This window comes from Panicum virgatum, chromosome 8K, assembly GCF_016808335.1.
Source record: "Panicum virgatum strain AP13 chromosome 8K, P.virgatum_v5, whole genome shotgun sequence".
Lineage (NCBI taxonomy): Eukaryota > Viridiplantae > Streptophyta > Magnoliopsida > Poales > Poaceae > Panicum > Panicum virgatum.
In genome coordinates, this window is record NC_053143.1 from 45,264,829 (window position 1) to 45,280,358 (window position 15,530).

Here is a 15,530-nt window from a genome sequence, read left to right on the forward strand (position 1 = left end):
CGAGCCGCCGCACGGGGGCACACGCCCACCGCCTCTTCCCTCCCCCTCCCCTCCCCTCCCCCACCCCGCCCGCTTTTAGCTAGCCGCACGCAAGCAAGGCCAGATTACACACAACTGGCCCACCTCCCGTCCACCCACCTCCTCCCCCGCGCACACACACCCATCGATCGAAAAAAAAAGGAAAAAGCTCACACCAAATCCACCCCCATCCCTTCCCCTCCGCCCCCGCCGCCGCCGCCGCGCAGATCCGCCGCCGCCATGGCGACCTCCCGCACCTCCTGGGCCGACGTCGCCGACGCCGAGCCCGCCCCGCCGCCTCCCGTCACCACCACCGCCCCCGCCCCCGCCCCGCCGCCTCCCGTCACCACCACCGCCCCCGCCCCCGCCCCGCCGCCTCCCGTCACCGCCCCCGCCCCCGCCCCCGCGGCCTCCAACGGCCCCGCCCGCTCCTCCTACGTCCCGCCCCACCTCCGCAACCGCTCCGCCTCCTCCCCGGCCCCGCCCTCCGCCGCGGCCCCGCCCTCCCGCCCCGCTCCCGGCGGCGGCTTCGGGGGCCGCCCCCGCGGCGGGCCCCGCTGGGACCGCGAGCCGGACCCCTTCGCCAACTCCGATCCCCTAGCCCCCGCCGACGCCGCCCCCGCCGACGGCGCCACCTTCGAGGACCAGCAGAACACGGGCATCAACTTCGACGCCTACGAGGACATCCCCGTCGAGACCTCGGGCCGCGACGTGCCCGCGCCCGTCGCCACCTTCGCCGAGATCGACCTCGGCGCCGCGCTCAACGACAACATCCGCCGCTGCCGCTACGTGCGCCCCACCCCCGTGCAGCGCCACGCCATCCCGATCTCCCTCGCGGGCCGGGACCTCATGGCCTGCGCGCAGACCGGGTCCGGCAAGACCGCCGCCTTCTGCTTCCCCATCATCAGCGGCATCATGAGGGGCCCGCCCGCGGGGAGGCCGCAGCGCGGCGGCATGGGGTCCAGGACGGCCTACCCGTCCGCGCTCATCCTGTCGCCCACCAGGGAGCTCTCCATGCAGGTTACCGTCTCCTCCTTGTTGTGATGGTGGTGTAGGAAGGATATGCTAAGCTAGTTTTCCCCAGATTCATCCGGGTTGCTGATGCTGTGTTCCGATTTTGTGGGCAGATTCATGAAGAGGCCAGGAAATTTTCGTACCAGACTGGTGTTAGGGTAGTTGTTGCATACGGAGGAGCGCCGATTCATCAGCAGGTCTGTTTCTTTCTTTTCGGTGGTGGATTTAACAGGATGATTTATGGATAGACTATCTATCTACACTCTTCTTTAATTAATAGCTCATTTGGTTAGGCTGAAGCTTGCCTGGCATAGCATACATTTGTCTAGACTAACCCTGGGTACAGAATTTTGAGATTTACATTGAAAAACTTGTGCTGCTATATTGAAAAACTCGTCAAGGCATGGATCATAGTAGTTCCCCGGACTTGTTATGACGCAAGATATTTTCCACCATATATTCTCTGGAATCGCTAAACTATCACCGCAACTTATTTCCTTGGATTCTATCGCATCCTAAAGTTGTATTCTGTCTTTGCAGTTAAGAGATCTTGAGAGGGGTGTTGACATTCTTGTGGCTACCCCTGGCCGTTTGGTTGACTTGTTGGAAAGGGCAAGAGTGTCATTGCAGTCAATTAGATACCTTGCCCTTGATGAGGCCGATAGAATGCTTGATATGGGTTTCGAACCACAAGTCAGAAGAATTGTTGAGCAAATGGACATGCCACCACCGGGTGTCCGGCAGACAATGCTGTTTAGTGCCACATTCCCAAAAGAAATCCAGGTTAGCTGTTGTTTCTTTGTTAACATTAGATGTTGAACCGAAACATCTTCTTAATATGATTCCCCGCTTCATGTACTCTGATGTTCTGATAAGAAATTTGTGGTCCTTGTTGTGCTTCTGTACTATTTCTTGTTACAGTATTTGCATGTTTGCATGTACTAAGAAATTCTGTGTGTGATTGAGTGTTGTGGGAACTTAGGCAAAGCAACTTGTTTGTAGTTTTGTGACCCGATGTGCTATATGGTTTCTTGTTAGTTTAATATGTTGTTTATGAATGTTGAATTGACGATCTGATACTGCCATACTTGTATAGCTGAAACTTTTCGTATGTTATCTAATTTTATATGCCTATTCTATTATTATGTTCAATCTACAAGCATTTCTATCATAGTATGGTATACGGTATACCATGATTATCTTGGCATTGTATATATGTGAATTTTTTTTATCCTTGTCTGCACTCAGCCCATGTTTTGATTGAAAACTTGAAAAGAAAAAAAAAATAGCATGTACATTGGATTATCCTTTGCTAGCCAGTACTTATTCCAAATTAGTTTTCTTCTTCAAACATCTTTTTTTTTTCTTGTTTGAACTTCTCTTTCCTGGAGATAATCATCGGGACTTGTTTAACTTTATCAAGCTGCTTGCTGTGCTGATTAATTGTATCTGCACTTGATATTTGAACTTCCTTGGATGTTTTTTATTTATTCTAATGGCAAAGTTGTTCCACTCTTACATTCGTAATGATATCGATATTACTCCAATGAATACAGAGAATGGCATCAGACTTCCTGGAGAACTACATCTTCCTGGCTGTTGGAAGAGTTGGGTCGAGTACTGAGTTGATTGTCCAGAGAATTGAATTTGTGCAGGAGGCAGATAAAAGAAGTCACCTGATGGACCTTCTACATGCACAAAGAGATACGGGAAAGGTAATGTTCGATCTAATTTTTTTTGTCCATGCTGTCAAATTAACTTTCCTGATATTTTTACTCATTTTCTTTTTTTCCCCTGCTGCAGCAAACCCTCACACTTGTCTTTGTGGAAACCAAAAGGGGTGCTGATTCATTGGAAAGCTGGTTGTGCATGAATGGGTTTCCAGCTACTTCTATCCATGGAGATAGGAATCAACAGGTTTGTTTTTGTCTGTACTCCCTCATGGTTCTTAAGGCGTCGCCTAGGCGACGTCAAGGCGCTCAGGGAGGCCAAGGCGTCGCCGACGCCCAGCCAGAAGAGAGGAAGAGTAAGGGTTAGGAGCGACCGGGAGATGAAAGGAGGAGCAAGAAGGTTACCAGAACTAGCAAGCGACGACCTCCGCCTTCCTCATCCTCGACGGCACCGGCGCCGGCGAGATCTGGCCCCCAAGAAACTAGGGAGGTGCAAGGACTTGAAGGGGGAGCGGCTGCGGTGCTCCATTTGAGCAGCTGGAGGGGACGCCGGGGTTCGTTGCTGCACGGTTCTGCTGCGGCTGCAGTCGATGTGCAGGGGAGCGCCGGCGGAAGGGAGGAGAGGAATGCGGGGCGGAAGGGAGGAGCGGCGGCACGGCTGCGAGGGAGAAGCGGCGCTGCTGCGAGGCAGCGAGGGAGAAGCGGCGGCAGTTCTGGATGTAGGGTTACGGGGGGTGGTCATGGGCTTGTTAGTGGGCTGGGCCTTACATTCTTCTTGGGCCTTTTCTCTTTTCTTTCTTCTTTTCTCATTTCTTTTCTCCTTTATACTGCTAATTATACTGCTAATATGCTGCTTTTACGTTGGTGTATGGCGTCGCCTCGCCTCGCCTAGGCGTCGCCTCGCCTCGCCTAGGCGTCGCCTAGGCGTCCAGAGGAGGTAGGGCGCCACACCTCGCCTCAATGCCTTAAGAACTATGTACTCCCTTCAGAACAGCTAGTTTTGTTCAGATCATTAAGTTACACTTGTTCAGTGCAGTACCACTGGGCAGTTAGTGCCACGAGTGAATATTATCTTGTTACTATTGCTACCTGATCTAATGGTGTGTCTGGCAACCTAAATAGGATTCTATTTGCAAATTTTTTTTATATACTTGTTTCAAGTCATTATGTGTGTTAGCAGTGGCTTTTCTATTCCTGATGCATTGATCTACTTTTTCTGACAGGAAAGAGAATATGCTCTGAGATCCTTCAAGAGTGGGCAGACTCCTATCTTGGTTGCTACAGATGTGGCAGCTCGGGGCCTTGACATTCCTCATGTTGCTCATGTTGTGAACTTTGATCTCCCCAATGATATTGACGACTACGTACACAGGATTGGAAGAACTGGGAGAGCAGGAAAAAGCGGCCTTGCAACTGCCTTCTTCAACGATAATAACTCATCAATGGCAAGATCTCTTGCTGAACTAATGCAAGAATCTAACCAGGAAGTACCTGCATGGCTCTCACGCTATGCAGCTCGCCCATCTTATGGTGGTGGTGGGGGAAGGAACAGACGGTCTGGAGGTGGGAGCCGCTTCGGTGGCAGTGACTTCCGCAATGACTCTTCCTCATTCGGCAAGGGGGGTTCTCGTGGAGGTGGCGACTACTATGGTGGAGGCAGCAGTGGTGGTTATGGTGGTTCCTCTTCATACGGTGGTGGTGGATATGGTGGAGCTGGGGCTCCTAGTGCTTGGGATTGATGTTATAGTCGCTCCCTAGTAGGGTTTGCCAAGTCTAGGCCACTTTTTACTCTAGTTCTCTTTAGGTATACATTTTTGGTAGGAGCTGTTTTACAGCCATAGTACAAGGTGAATGGCGTCATCCCCTTTTTTCTTCTGGTTACTACCCTGCAGTCTTATCTTGCCGATGTCCATTATGGAGAGGGTCTTGAGGATTTTCAAGCACACAAGAGATTCCTAGTTAGGAATAGGGGATTTCGACTTCTGAAATTCCTAGTTAGGGACAGTAGCTGGTGTTGTTGCTAGGCTGACAAGTAGTGCTTGAAGTGAAGTTTCTGCCTTTGCTTTTTCCTTTGTCTGTGTCTTATTCTGGTGGTCGGTTGTAAAGCTTGTGTTGAGGGGGCTTTTGCGGCTTGATTTTTGACCTGGATTCGAGTTTTGACACCCAGAGGTTGAAGAAGCGGTAGGATGGTAATAGTCCTTTAGATCCTGCTGTAATGTATATACTGTGAGGTGAGGCTGGATAGAATAAATTATGTAGGTTTAGAGGAAGAAGGGGAAGTTTATGTGTGATGGTTTCGTCTGAGATCTGTTATTGTGTATTGAGAATTTCTTTTGGATGGAGTTCAACTAATATTATCATTAACATCCAAATGCACTGTCCTGTACTATGATTTCCTGTATTTTTGTGCAATTATGTTACCTTGCTACACTCCTTTGAACTTTGGGTGCCTTTGTTACGATGTTTGTGTTGGTAAAGTGATGCCTAACCGTTACTGCACTGCTATACTAAGGATCAAACACTGCTGTGTTACGTCCATGTGTATGTGTTAATCAGATGGTTTGGGATATTGTTGTGTTCGATGGCCCCGATGGTCTGTCTTGGTGTTTTGCTAGTGAATCCGATATCTGCTGTCTAGGGATGTTTCCATAATTATATGTGATATGTGGCCATCAGGCTTGTATCTACAATTCCCGTGTAATTACTGATTGTGATTGAACATGAATGACCGCTAACTGCAAACGTCCAATTGCTGTGTCCATTTATGTGCTACCACTCCGTTATGATTTCCTTTTGTGAACCTAGAGTTTAGTTCCAGATACAGAGCTTGATTGGTTGGCTTCCAAATTTTGCCTTGGTTGGCTTCCAAATTTTGCTAGACAAGGTATGATAATAAAATTTGGCTACCAATTGATTCATATCTAAGAATTAGTTTTTTCAATGTTTGAGGCCAGAACCAGGGCAAGTTACTAGAAACCTTAAACTTTAGAACAAATATTAGTTATCATATTTTGGCATTAATCCAAATGAGTACTAATTCTTTTCCCCATAATTTGGCAATGCCTACAATTGGCATGCCTATAATTTGACTTTTCATGATTTTAGTTTGGCAAAACTTGGATCCAACCAATCAGACTCACATACGCAGCCACAGTAAAGGATGCCTTACTGTCAAAGTATTGGCCGGCGAGAGGATGAGAACACCTCATGTATTTTGGGGAATATATTTGGGTGGTGTTTGGTTCGTCCAATTTGCTCCGGAAACTGATTGCAGTGCAAACTCGTAATGTTGTTTCATGTTTGGTTGGAGTGATCCTTAAAGTCAAAAACGGATCCCGCTCGGCTTCTTTTAATTTCGTGATTGCGGTCAAATAAGTTCAGGCCTTCAGAGATCCATTGGAGCAGTGGATCGGAAGGGCGCAGCACGAAGTGGCCGTGTCCATGGAGAAACGCTCATCCGCACCAAAGAGCACCAAATCAGAGCGACACAGTAGCGACATATACTGTTAGGAGCCGAGGATAACAAGCGGTCCAACCAAAAAATTATTGTTATCAGGTCGTAGCATGCGCTTACATCCTCTGAACCAAATAACACCTCACTTTCTTCTCACCTGCCACTGAAGGTTATGCTGTTAACACTTCATTTACAGTACGGCGCTGCTAGAGTCCGGACGTGGGATACTCCATTGCAATATTAAGAATACGCTAAGGTAATATCAGAAATCACCTCTTGCAATATACGTAAACTTATGTAAAATTGACTATGATATCCGATTCCGTGATATGAAATCCCTACCGCAGCATGTATCTCATGCAACATCCACTCAGAATGGTAACATACAAAAATAATGTTTGCAATATTGACACTTACCTTTTGGGACATCCAAAATTATATGTTGCAATATAAAAATCACAAATTGAAAACATAAAAAAAAAACAATCACCCATTGCAAAAGCATAATTCATCTCTCGCAACATCCAAAAAGAATCTTTGCAACATCTTAACTCGGCACCCTACACTTGCAAGGTGGGGTGTGGCCAATCCACGCACGGCGCGGCATGCAAGGGCGGCCGTGGCCTCGCCGGCAGCGAGGGGCGGCGGAACGTCTGGGGCGCACGCATGGCTGCACGTGGACGCTATGAGGCGCACTAGTGGGGTTTGTGGGGGATGAGGACACTGCAAGACTCGGCAACGAGGATGTTCCATGGACGGCGACGGGCGAGCTCATCGCCGGTGAAGGCCTGCAAGGCGGCGAAACAGAGGGGTGAGGGCTCAAATCGGTCAAAGAGAATGAGGAAAAGCTATAGTCGCGAGGAATTAAGAGTGGTACACCGGAGGCGGCGGATTTGGCGGTGCCCCGCGAGGCCCCCTCTTGTGCCGGCGATGGCCACGGCGAGCATGGCATCATTGAGCGAGGCGTAGGCGAAGTGTTCGAGATTCCTGAGAACCAGAAATGTGCAAAGCAGGTACGGGAGGCGGCTCCCAGCAAAGCACCTGCAGCAGGAGCGGGAGGTGCGGTTCGGTAGGCCGACGTGGTCGGGCAAGGGCGTTGCGCCCCAGCATGGTAGGAGTAGGATCATGCGGGTGCGGGTGTGGATGACGGCGGCAACGGTGGTGCGATCCGTATCAATCTGGCGCGGTGATGGAGGTGGAGATGCATGGTGGATAAGCCGTGGGGCGTGCGGGCGGGCGGGCAGGCAGGCAGGGATTGGGGGGAGGTGGGTACGGGCGATGGTTGAGCTTGACAGGTGAGGGGAGAGAGGTGTGGAGATGGAGCAGAGGAAAGAGAGATGTGTAACCGTCAACATCGTTAAAGCTATATATATATGGATGTTGATGAGGTGGGTGGTTAGCTGTAAAATTATCCAATTCCCATGCCCTTTGGATATTGATCCGGTGGTCTAAATTAAAATTTTCATGGTTTGCACAAGAGATTGGTTTGCACCTGATATGTTATCATATATATGTGCTGGACAAAATCTTAGCAACCATCAACACCATTATATATATATATGTGTGTGTGTGACTTGACAAAATCCTACTGTAAGCACATGATGACCCTAGGGAAATTCTATTAGACATATAGGCATTTTCAGACATATTTTAATTTCAAAATTAAACATGTAAATAAACAATATTTCTATGACTATTGTGAGTGAAATAGAGCATGTGCAAGTGTTCAAAATTAACACAAAAATAAACAGAATGAAACACATGAGTTTCAAACTGTACCCCAAAGCGGGACCAGTGCCGGAGGCATTGGGTGCGCCGTCACCAGCTGGAATAGCGTCCATGCTATTCGACTGGACTTGCTTGAAGTAGTCGAACGATATCGATGCAGGACGATGTTCGCAGTGCAATCCCACGAACGGCCACCAGGAAGTAGACGAAGTAGTTGTTTTGGTCGCCAGGATGTAGTCGTTCAGGCCACCAAGAAGTAGAGGACGTAGTCGTTCGGGAGCCTTGCGAGCAGTTGCGCCAAGACGCTCTCCAAAAGCCTGATTGCCCCGCTATCCTGTGCAGGACCTTCAGCGGGCAATGGTTTCAAAGGCCTGCTCTCGCTAGGACTGTGCGCGCAGTGCTAGCGATGGAGATTGCAGAAAGCAGCAGAGAGAGAAGGGAGAGGTCTCTTAAGCAGGAGTACCTGAAGCAAGTGCTTGAGTGAGTGAGAATGAGAGGTGGAGGAGCTGGCTTATATAGGTGTGGAGGTGCCTCAGATTCAATGAACTTGGACGCTATAATGGGATTTGATGAGTGCAGTTATTGGTGAATCATTGTCATCACTGTTAACGTTTTATTGTCTCAGAATTATTGCATTCAACAACAAAACGCCGTGCCCGGCCCGGCGAGGCGAGCTAGCGCGTGCGTGGTTCACCAATCTCCTCTTACCAGCTTCTCAAGGAGTGTATATAAAGTCCACCATTTAAGTCAGTTGAGATCCTACTCAAATACTCATAGAGGATTAGACACTTGATTCCCTAGCATTTAATAGTGAGCTTTTAATTCTTAAATTGTAAATAAATGGGCCAAGACCATATATTCCAACAAATTCAACCAGCAATTCAGAGAGAGAAAAAATAAACCTGGATCCTAACAAGAAACCGCATGTTCCTAGCTAGGCTTGCGCTGATTCCAGGTCTGCAGGAGGGTTCTGCAGGAGGGTCTAAAGCCAGTGATTCAGTGAAGGTACATTTCCGGGTGACAATACATTCACGACTAATGTGTTGGAGAACAACAACATTACCGTACGTTTAGTCCATGCACAACGTGTTGTTACATCTTAATGTAACAAATAAAACAGTACAATATGCATGGCATGACGTTAAATATAATGGCTTCATGAAAGGTAGTTAAACTTAATTAAAAGATACTTTATTAATTTATCCTATTCCCAAAAATAAAAAAAATTGTATAAATATATTCTCTTATTAGGAATGTGATAATAACAATCTAGATCAACCTAAATGAACGGTTCACATATACTTCAGAGTACCGTAGCAAATTCTTGCTGATTTTGTGATAATTAAACTCAGATTATTAATTTGACAATTAACAGAAACTTAGAACCTGCAGATCATTTTATGCATACAAGTGATGCACGGCTGAAAGCCTGAAACAGCTCGTACCCGTTTCCAGGCCTATACTGGCCGGTTTTGCTCGTGCAACAGATCAGGGCCCCTAAAATTTAGGGGCTCCAAAATCAAGAATTAGGCTGTATACCATACCGTCGTGTTGTGGTTGGAACATTGGCTCATGAGCAACAGCATATATAAGCATTGGGTGCAAATGGACTACAATTAGTTTTGGGAGCTGTTTGGAATGTGATGATGTAGTGGAAAAAGATGAAAGAGCTTGAACCTTTAGGTTCAACTTCACGAACAACAAAACTAATTTCTCCAGTGGAAAAAGATGAAAGAGCTTGAAACCTTTAGGTTCAACTTCAAGAAAACTAAACTACTTCACAATCTTCGTCAAAAGATGAGCAGAGCTAATGGACAAGTAACACGAAAATAACATACTCCCATTGCAACAGCAAGAAAAACAAGACTTCAGCTCCGGAATAGCAAAAGTGCAAAACACAACTCAAACATCTATTAACAGGTACCAACCAATTTACCAGCATCTCACCCAGGGGCGGGCCCAAGATTTAGAATTTGGGTATTCAACATTTTCAAAGGATAAAAAAAAATTTGGCCGCCAATGTGCGTTGCGCAGTTTCCAAAGCCGCATGCCGCTCGCGTCTCATCGCCGGCTGTCGTCGCCTGCCGTACCGTTAGAGTTTGCTACCGCTGATCGGAAGTGGAAAAAACGCGGCTACACGGGAAGGAGAATTGGAATCGGGATGGATAGAGAGCTGGGTACTTGTAGTCGGTGCCAGTTAGGAGTCACGGTTGGACTTAGAGGAGGGGAAGTAAGCCATTTGAGCCCAAGAGGCAACATGAGATTGGAAAGTCTATTTTGTGATGTTAGATCATCTCCAAGATACACCCTAAAGACTATTCTAATTACGAATTTAGTATTTTTAGTGGAAAATCTCTCTCCAAAAGTTCTCTAAAACCAATCCCTCAAGGTAGCAACATCTATCCTAAATCATCTTTCTCTGTTCTCAGATCTGAAAATAAAAATCCACACCCTATCCCAAATACTTGCCATTTTAAAACCGGATCTTAGACCTTCATCCTTCAAACTCGTGAGTCACGTTTCCTAATATGTCGAAGTTCAAACAATAGGATATCCGGTATATGGAAACTGCCGTGGGTACACTATAATATATACATGACGAAATAATATTTAGGATGACCCTATAGGTAAGGATATATAGAGAGTTAGAGACTATGATATAAAAATACATAGAAAAGTTAGAGACTAAGATTTAAGAATTCTTTTAGAGATACTCTTATTTTCTATTTTTTTATACATATACATTTTGTATACTATGTATATATATTTTTTGTTCACAAAATTTTAGGTATTCAACTGAATACCCATGCATCAATAGCAGGCCCGCCCCTGATCTCACCGACTGCTCAAAGCAAAAGATACAACCACTCATCTCTCAACCAAACACTCGGAGATTTCGGCACTGAATCAAGAGCCATCTTCTATTTTCTGCGCACTTTGGCAGGCCCTGTTGTGCACTGGACGCCATTCCTTCTTTCTTCCTCTATGATCCTGCCAGCTGCTCCTTCCGAAGACCTCATTCTTGTTCTTCACTTTATTGTTCTTCTGGTGGGAGTGTCCGCTGCCGCTCTGTATCCTTCCTGATGTGTGACTTGGATCCTCCTCCTGGTACCTGTTATTGTTGGAGCCACCATATGAATTATTATACCTGTTGTTTGATGCATAGTGGTCGTTGCTCCAACTGTGCCAACTAGGCTCCTCCGGAGCAGCACCCCAACAGAAGTTGCTAGTACCCCATTTACTGGAAGATTCATTATTGTTCCCTCCCCAAGTTGCATTGGATCCTGGACTGGGTTCCCAGTTCCACTCATCCCAGTTTCCAGACTGATTCTGAGTACACATGTTGTCTGAATTATTATCCATGGCTGAATTATTATCCGAGTCAATTGGCAGCCGTACCTTATCAAGGTCAGCTACCAACTCAGGATCAACTTCGCAGTGGTGGTCGACCTCATCAATGTACATATCAGGGTCCGGCAGAGGAATGTCAGAATGTTGGCGATGATAGTTAGCCCAGAACCTTGTCTTTGCATTCTGGAAATTCTCAAAGGCTCCTGAATCATCCCACTGCTCAAGGTCATGGAATACCGAAACATACCGCTTGTTTTCGCAGAACCTCTGCCAGGAAATGTTGCCAACATAAGTGCAGAATTCCCTTTCCCATAGTGGTACCGGGCGGGGCTTGTGTCCTGCGTATGTGAAAACAAATGTTAGAATTTGATGGAGCCGTGTCATGGTAATGCAGGATGATACAGGATTCGCTAACCTACTGCGTTCAGCAAACTGTAATAAAAGGAAACATAAATAGATTGTCTTATAGCTAGATTCATCAATACCCTTCTGGGAAAATTTGGAAGATACCAAACTGAAGTTTTAGAGCAAGTTCACTATTCAGTAACCTGAAAGAGAAAAGACTTTTTATTTCAAATTATAGGTATGGGTAAGAAACTGAACAGTACCCCCAGAGCTGAAACTTTTTATAATCATACATGTGTACGACCGCAAAGAAAGACAAGTTCAGAAGCTATTATGTACCTATTCAAGGTTCCTTCTAAACAGATGTATATCTCAAAATAAGTTCATGTGTTAATCACATGGCAACATATAAAAGGATGCACATTTAATTGGCAGCATTAAATATAGAAGTTGGTCATGTGGCGCACTCTAATTACTGGAAGGGAATGTCATTTCAACTCTATGCTGACCTCTGCACCAAATAATTCTGATTTCATCAGTGAAATGGTGATGGCTGCCCTTTTGTTCTAAAAGGTTGATAAATAAATAGACAAATATACAACAAAACCTTCCACTATTACAAAAAACCGTTGACAACTACTCATATTAATGAAATAGCTAAATGGTATATCCAACCATGTTGTAAGAAATTCATGACAATGAGAAGTCTAAAACACTAAAACTGGAAAGTTCAAATGCAGTTCAAAGGAAGAAGATCGATAGGACAAAATATAAGATGCCCAAGAAAGAAAGACATGTTCTTCCAAGTCTATGTTCTGGTTTTATCTTCTGTGGTTGTTCTGTAACCTTATTTTGGTTCCAACACATAAGCAGGGCGCCTATCCTACCTGCTCTAAAAAAAAGGGTAATACCATAGTGGGCAAGGAACATTAAGTTTCTTTTCATGTATGAAGATTGTTGGAACCTTTATATATTCTTGGCTAAATTTACTATTAAGGCTTCCTGATATTTAATGGAGTTTGTGTGCCCTACAATTCTTATAAAATTTAATTTTTCTCCTACATGGCTTTCATTAGGCTTAGCAAGCGTACCGAGAGGCTACTTCATTTGGAATGGACTGTCAAGTAGGCGTTCTAGCAAAGTGCAGAAATGGACAAATCAAAGATGACGTGCGCACAAGGCATGAAGTGAGCCTCGAATGTTGTTCTACCTGCTCCAGAAAAAATAGGCAATGTAGAACCATAGTGGCAATGGCAAGGAACATGGGTGGAAGATCCAGCGTGGGGCAGGGGGGTTGGAGCCCCCGCTACCCCCATGCAGCTCATGGACTCCCCCCTCCCCCCCCCCCCCCCCAACAATTTTCAGCCATAGATGAAGAAGAAAAGGAGGAGAAAAAAGAAGAAGAGGGAGATAGAAGAAGGGGAAATGAGCACCCGGCCCCCTAGTTTAGGATCCTGCATCCGTCCCTGTTTCTCAAGAAGATGTATGCATCATTTATAGTTCATGGCTAAAGTAATAAGACTTCCTAATATTTAATAATGTAGTTTGTGTGCCAACTTGCAAACTAGTTATCGTGGGAGTATTCTCTGTTACTTTTTAGTTAAGAATAGTAATGAAAACCACCCTAACATTAAATCAAAACCATATCCCTAATCAAATTGTCAAACTTACTCCAGTCCTAAACCATATCTCAAGCAAATGTCATATTAGCTTAATCACATATAACCCAACTTACTCCAATCCTAAACCATATCTCAAGCAAATGTCATATTAGCTTAATCACATATAACCCAACATTGTATGATGACTTGCTTCTGAGCTCACCGCTATTTAGGTGTTTCTTTCATAAGTGAAGCTCACCATGATATGCCCTCACACATCACTCGAGCAGATATAAACTCATTAATTTGCGTGAGTGGTTTTCCACTTTATCTTCAATTCATATTAAAGAAGATCAAGCATGAAGGAGAAAGTTAGGCAATCAATTTATAGCAAGCTAAATTTGACAATTTCCTACATGATATAATCACTATGTCATTTAGTTATTGATAACAATTATTCATGCTAAGAATTAAAGGGAACATGTGTCGGTTTTCGAGAAGACCACAACTTTAAGGTATTATTGCTTGGGAAAAAAGATAGACACCATGTTTGGGACCAATGGTCATACCTCCATTGGCAGGAGTACAGACAAACCTAGGTTGTGTAATCAGGAAGGAGCTTGCGACTAGCCGTTTGGGCAAAGCACAAAAAGGACAAAGTAGTCAAAGATGGCGCACAAGGCGCAAATTGAGGCTTGAATCCAGAAGGTCCCAACCGTTGGATCTATGTAGAGCGTGAAGTGAACTGTTCTAATTGTGGCTAATAAGGATAGAGAAAAGTCCGTTTGACCCCCCTGAAATAGTCGCCGAGTTTAAAACACCCCCCGAACTCAAATACCAGAAATGTTGCATCCTTCACATCTTAATACTGGGCAAAACACCCCCCTGATACCGGTTTAGGGCGGTTTTGACTCTGGTCGCCGTCCACGTCAGCATGCCTTGTCACGTCATCTCCTTCACCTACCTCGATCGCGGCCGCCAGCCTCCCCTACCGCTCCCACCCGCTGTTGATATTGCAGCGCTGCGTTGGGCCTTATCACCGGCCAGTCGTGCGCGCCTCGCGGCCGCTGTGGCTGGCAGGGCCCCGCACAGCTCCTCGAGGACCTCCCAGCCGACACCGCGGTGCTCGCGACAGCAGTCACCGACGCGACCGTCGCCGTGGCCTCCAGCTCCGCGGCCGTCTCCTCCGGCCTGTCCTCCCTCTCCAACTTCGCCGCATCCACCCGCGTCGAGGCGGCGAGCACGGACACCGTCCCCAAGTCCCTCCCCTGCCTCCCATGGCGGCCACCGCCACCACCTCCGCCTCCAACCATTCCCATTCCCCTCCCGGCCTCCTGCAGCGCGTGCAGGAGATGCGCGCCCTTGGGTCGTCCTCGCGCACTGCACGACTGGCGGCGGAGGTGGGCACGAAGCAAGCGCCAGCGGTGCTGATTCCCACTGCCTAGAACTGCTCCACCATCCCGGCCGCCTTCCCCGACCCTCGGACTCGTGGGATTTTGGCCGCAGCTTCTCGTAGCCGGCATCGTCGCGCCGCCCCTGTTCTGCAGCACCATGGCCCGGCAACGAAGTCCTCTCCCCTCGCCAGAAATAGGCTTGGGGAGCATCAGACCAACCCCACATGCACGCCAGGGCCTTCAGCTAGGCCTTGGGACAGCCGGAGCAAGGAGCTCCGCGGTGGCCCGCTCGGCCACAGTTTGGCACGGCGACGTTGCCGCATTCCGGCCACGCTGCACGCGAAACGAGCTGGCAAGCGGCTCCGAGCACACCAGTATGCTCTCCAGACCCCGCTAGACCCTGCTAGACGGCGCTGTTCTGTATCGCCATGGTGCCGCGGCGCCGACAGTCACGTTCAGCCAAAACGGAGGCTAAATTGAGTAAGGGTAATGGAAGAGGAGGTGGTGATGATGCTAACCGAGGTCCCAATTGGAGTCCAGGGTGGCCCGAGTCAGTGGCCGGCAATGGTGGTGGCCGGATCTGAACAGAGGAGGTGAGAAGGGAGCTAGGAAGGGAGAGGAGCTCCATGCTCTCTTCCACCTCAGCCGCCGCAGTCGTCGGGGCGGCAGGCAGAGCGGAGCAGGCATGGGACCTACGCGGCAGACGGTGGAGCGGGGTGGGCGGCGGCGGCGCGGGCACCACTCATGCGCGGCGTCCCTGTGCAGGCGGTGGAGCGGCGCAGGCGGCGACGGGGCATGGAGAGCGTGGAGGTTATGTGGCTCTGGCATACAGGCCCCACTGCACGGTGGTGAGAGTGACGTGGCGAGGCAGGCTGACGTGGACAGCGACCAGAGTCAAAACCGCCCTAAACCGGTGTTGGGGGGTGTTTTGCCCGGTATTAAGATGTGAAGGATG

The 15,530-nt window shown here is 47.6% G+C and overlaps 1 protein-coding gene and 1 long non-coding RNA gene across 2 annotated transcripts; one reads left to right on the forward strand and one right to left on the reverse strand.

Annotated features, from left to right (window-relative positions):
• Positions 1-243: 243 nt before the first annotated feature.
• Positions 244-5,103, forward strand: LOC120644838 (DEAD-box ATP-dependent RNA helicase 52C-like). The gene is made up of 6 exons (XM_039921572.1): positions 244-1,038; positions 1,146-1,229; positions 1,573-1,815; positions 2,589-2,747; positions 2,836-2,949; positions 3,926-5,103. The coding sequence occupies exons 1-6, from the start codon at positions 259-261 to the stop codon at positions 4,439-4,441; spliced, it is 1,896 nt and encodes a 631-aa protein (XP_039777506.1). The 5' UTR covers positions 244-258; the 3' UTR covers positions 4,442-5,103.
• Positions 5,104-6,481: 1,378 nt separating this feature from the next.
• LOC120646350 lies at positions 6,482-7,401 on the reverse strand. The gene is made up of 2 exons (XR_005664399.1): positions 7,034-7,401; positions 6,482-6,944 (listed from the first exon to the last, which is right to left on the reverse strand). It is a non-coding gene; the product is annotated as an uncharacterized LOC120646350 (long non-coding RNA).
• Positions 7,402-15,530: the final 8,129 nt, after the last annotated feature.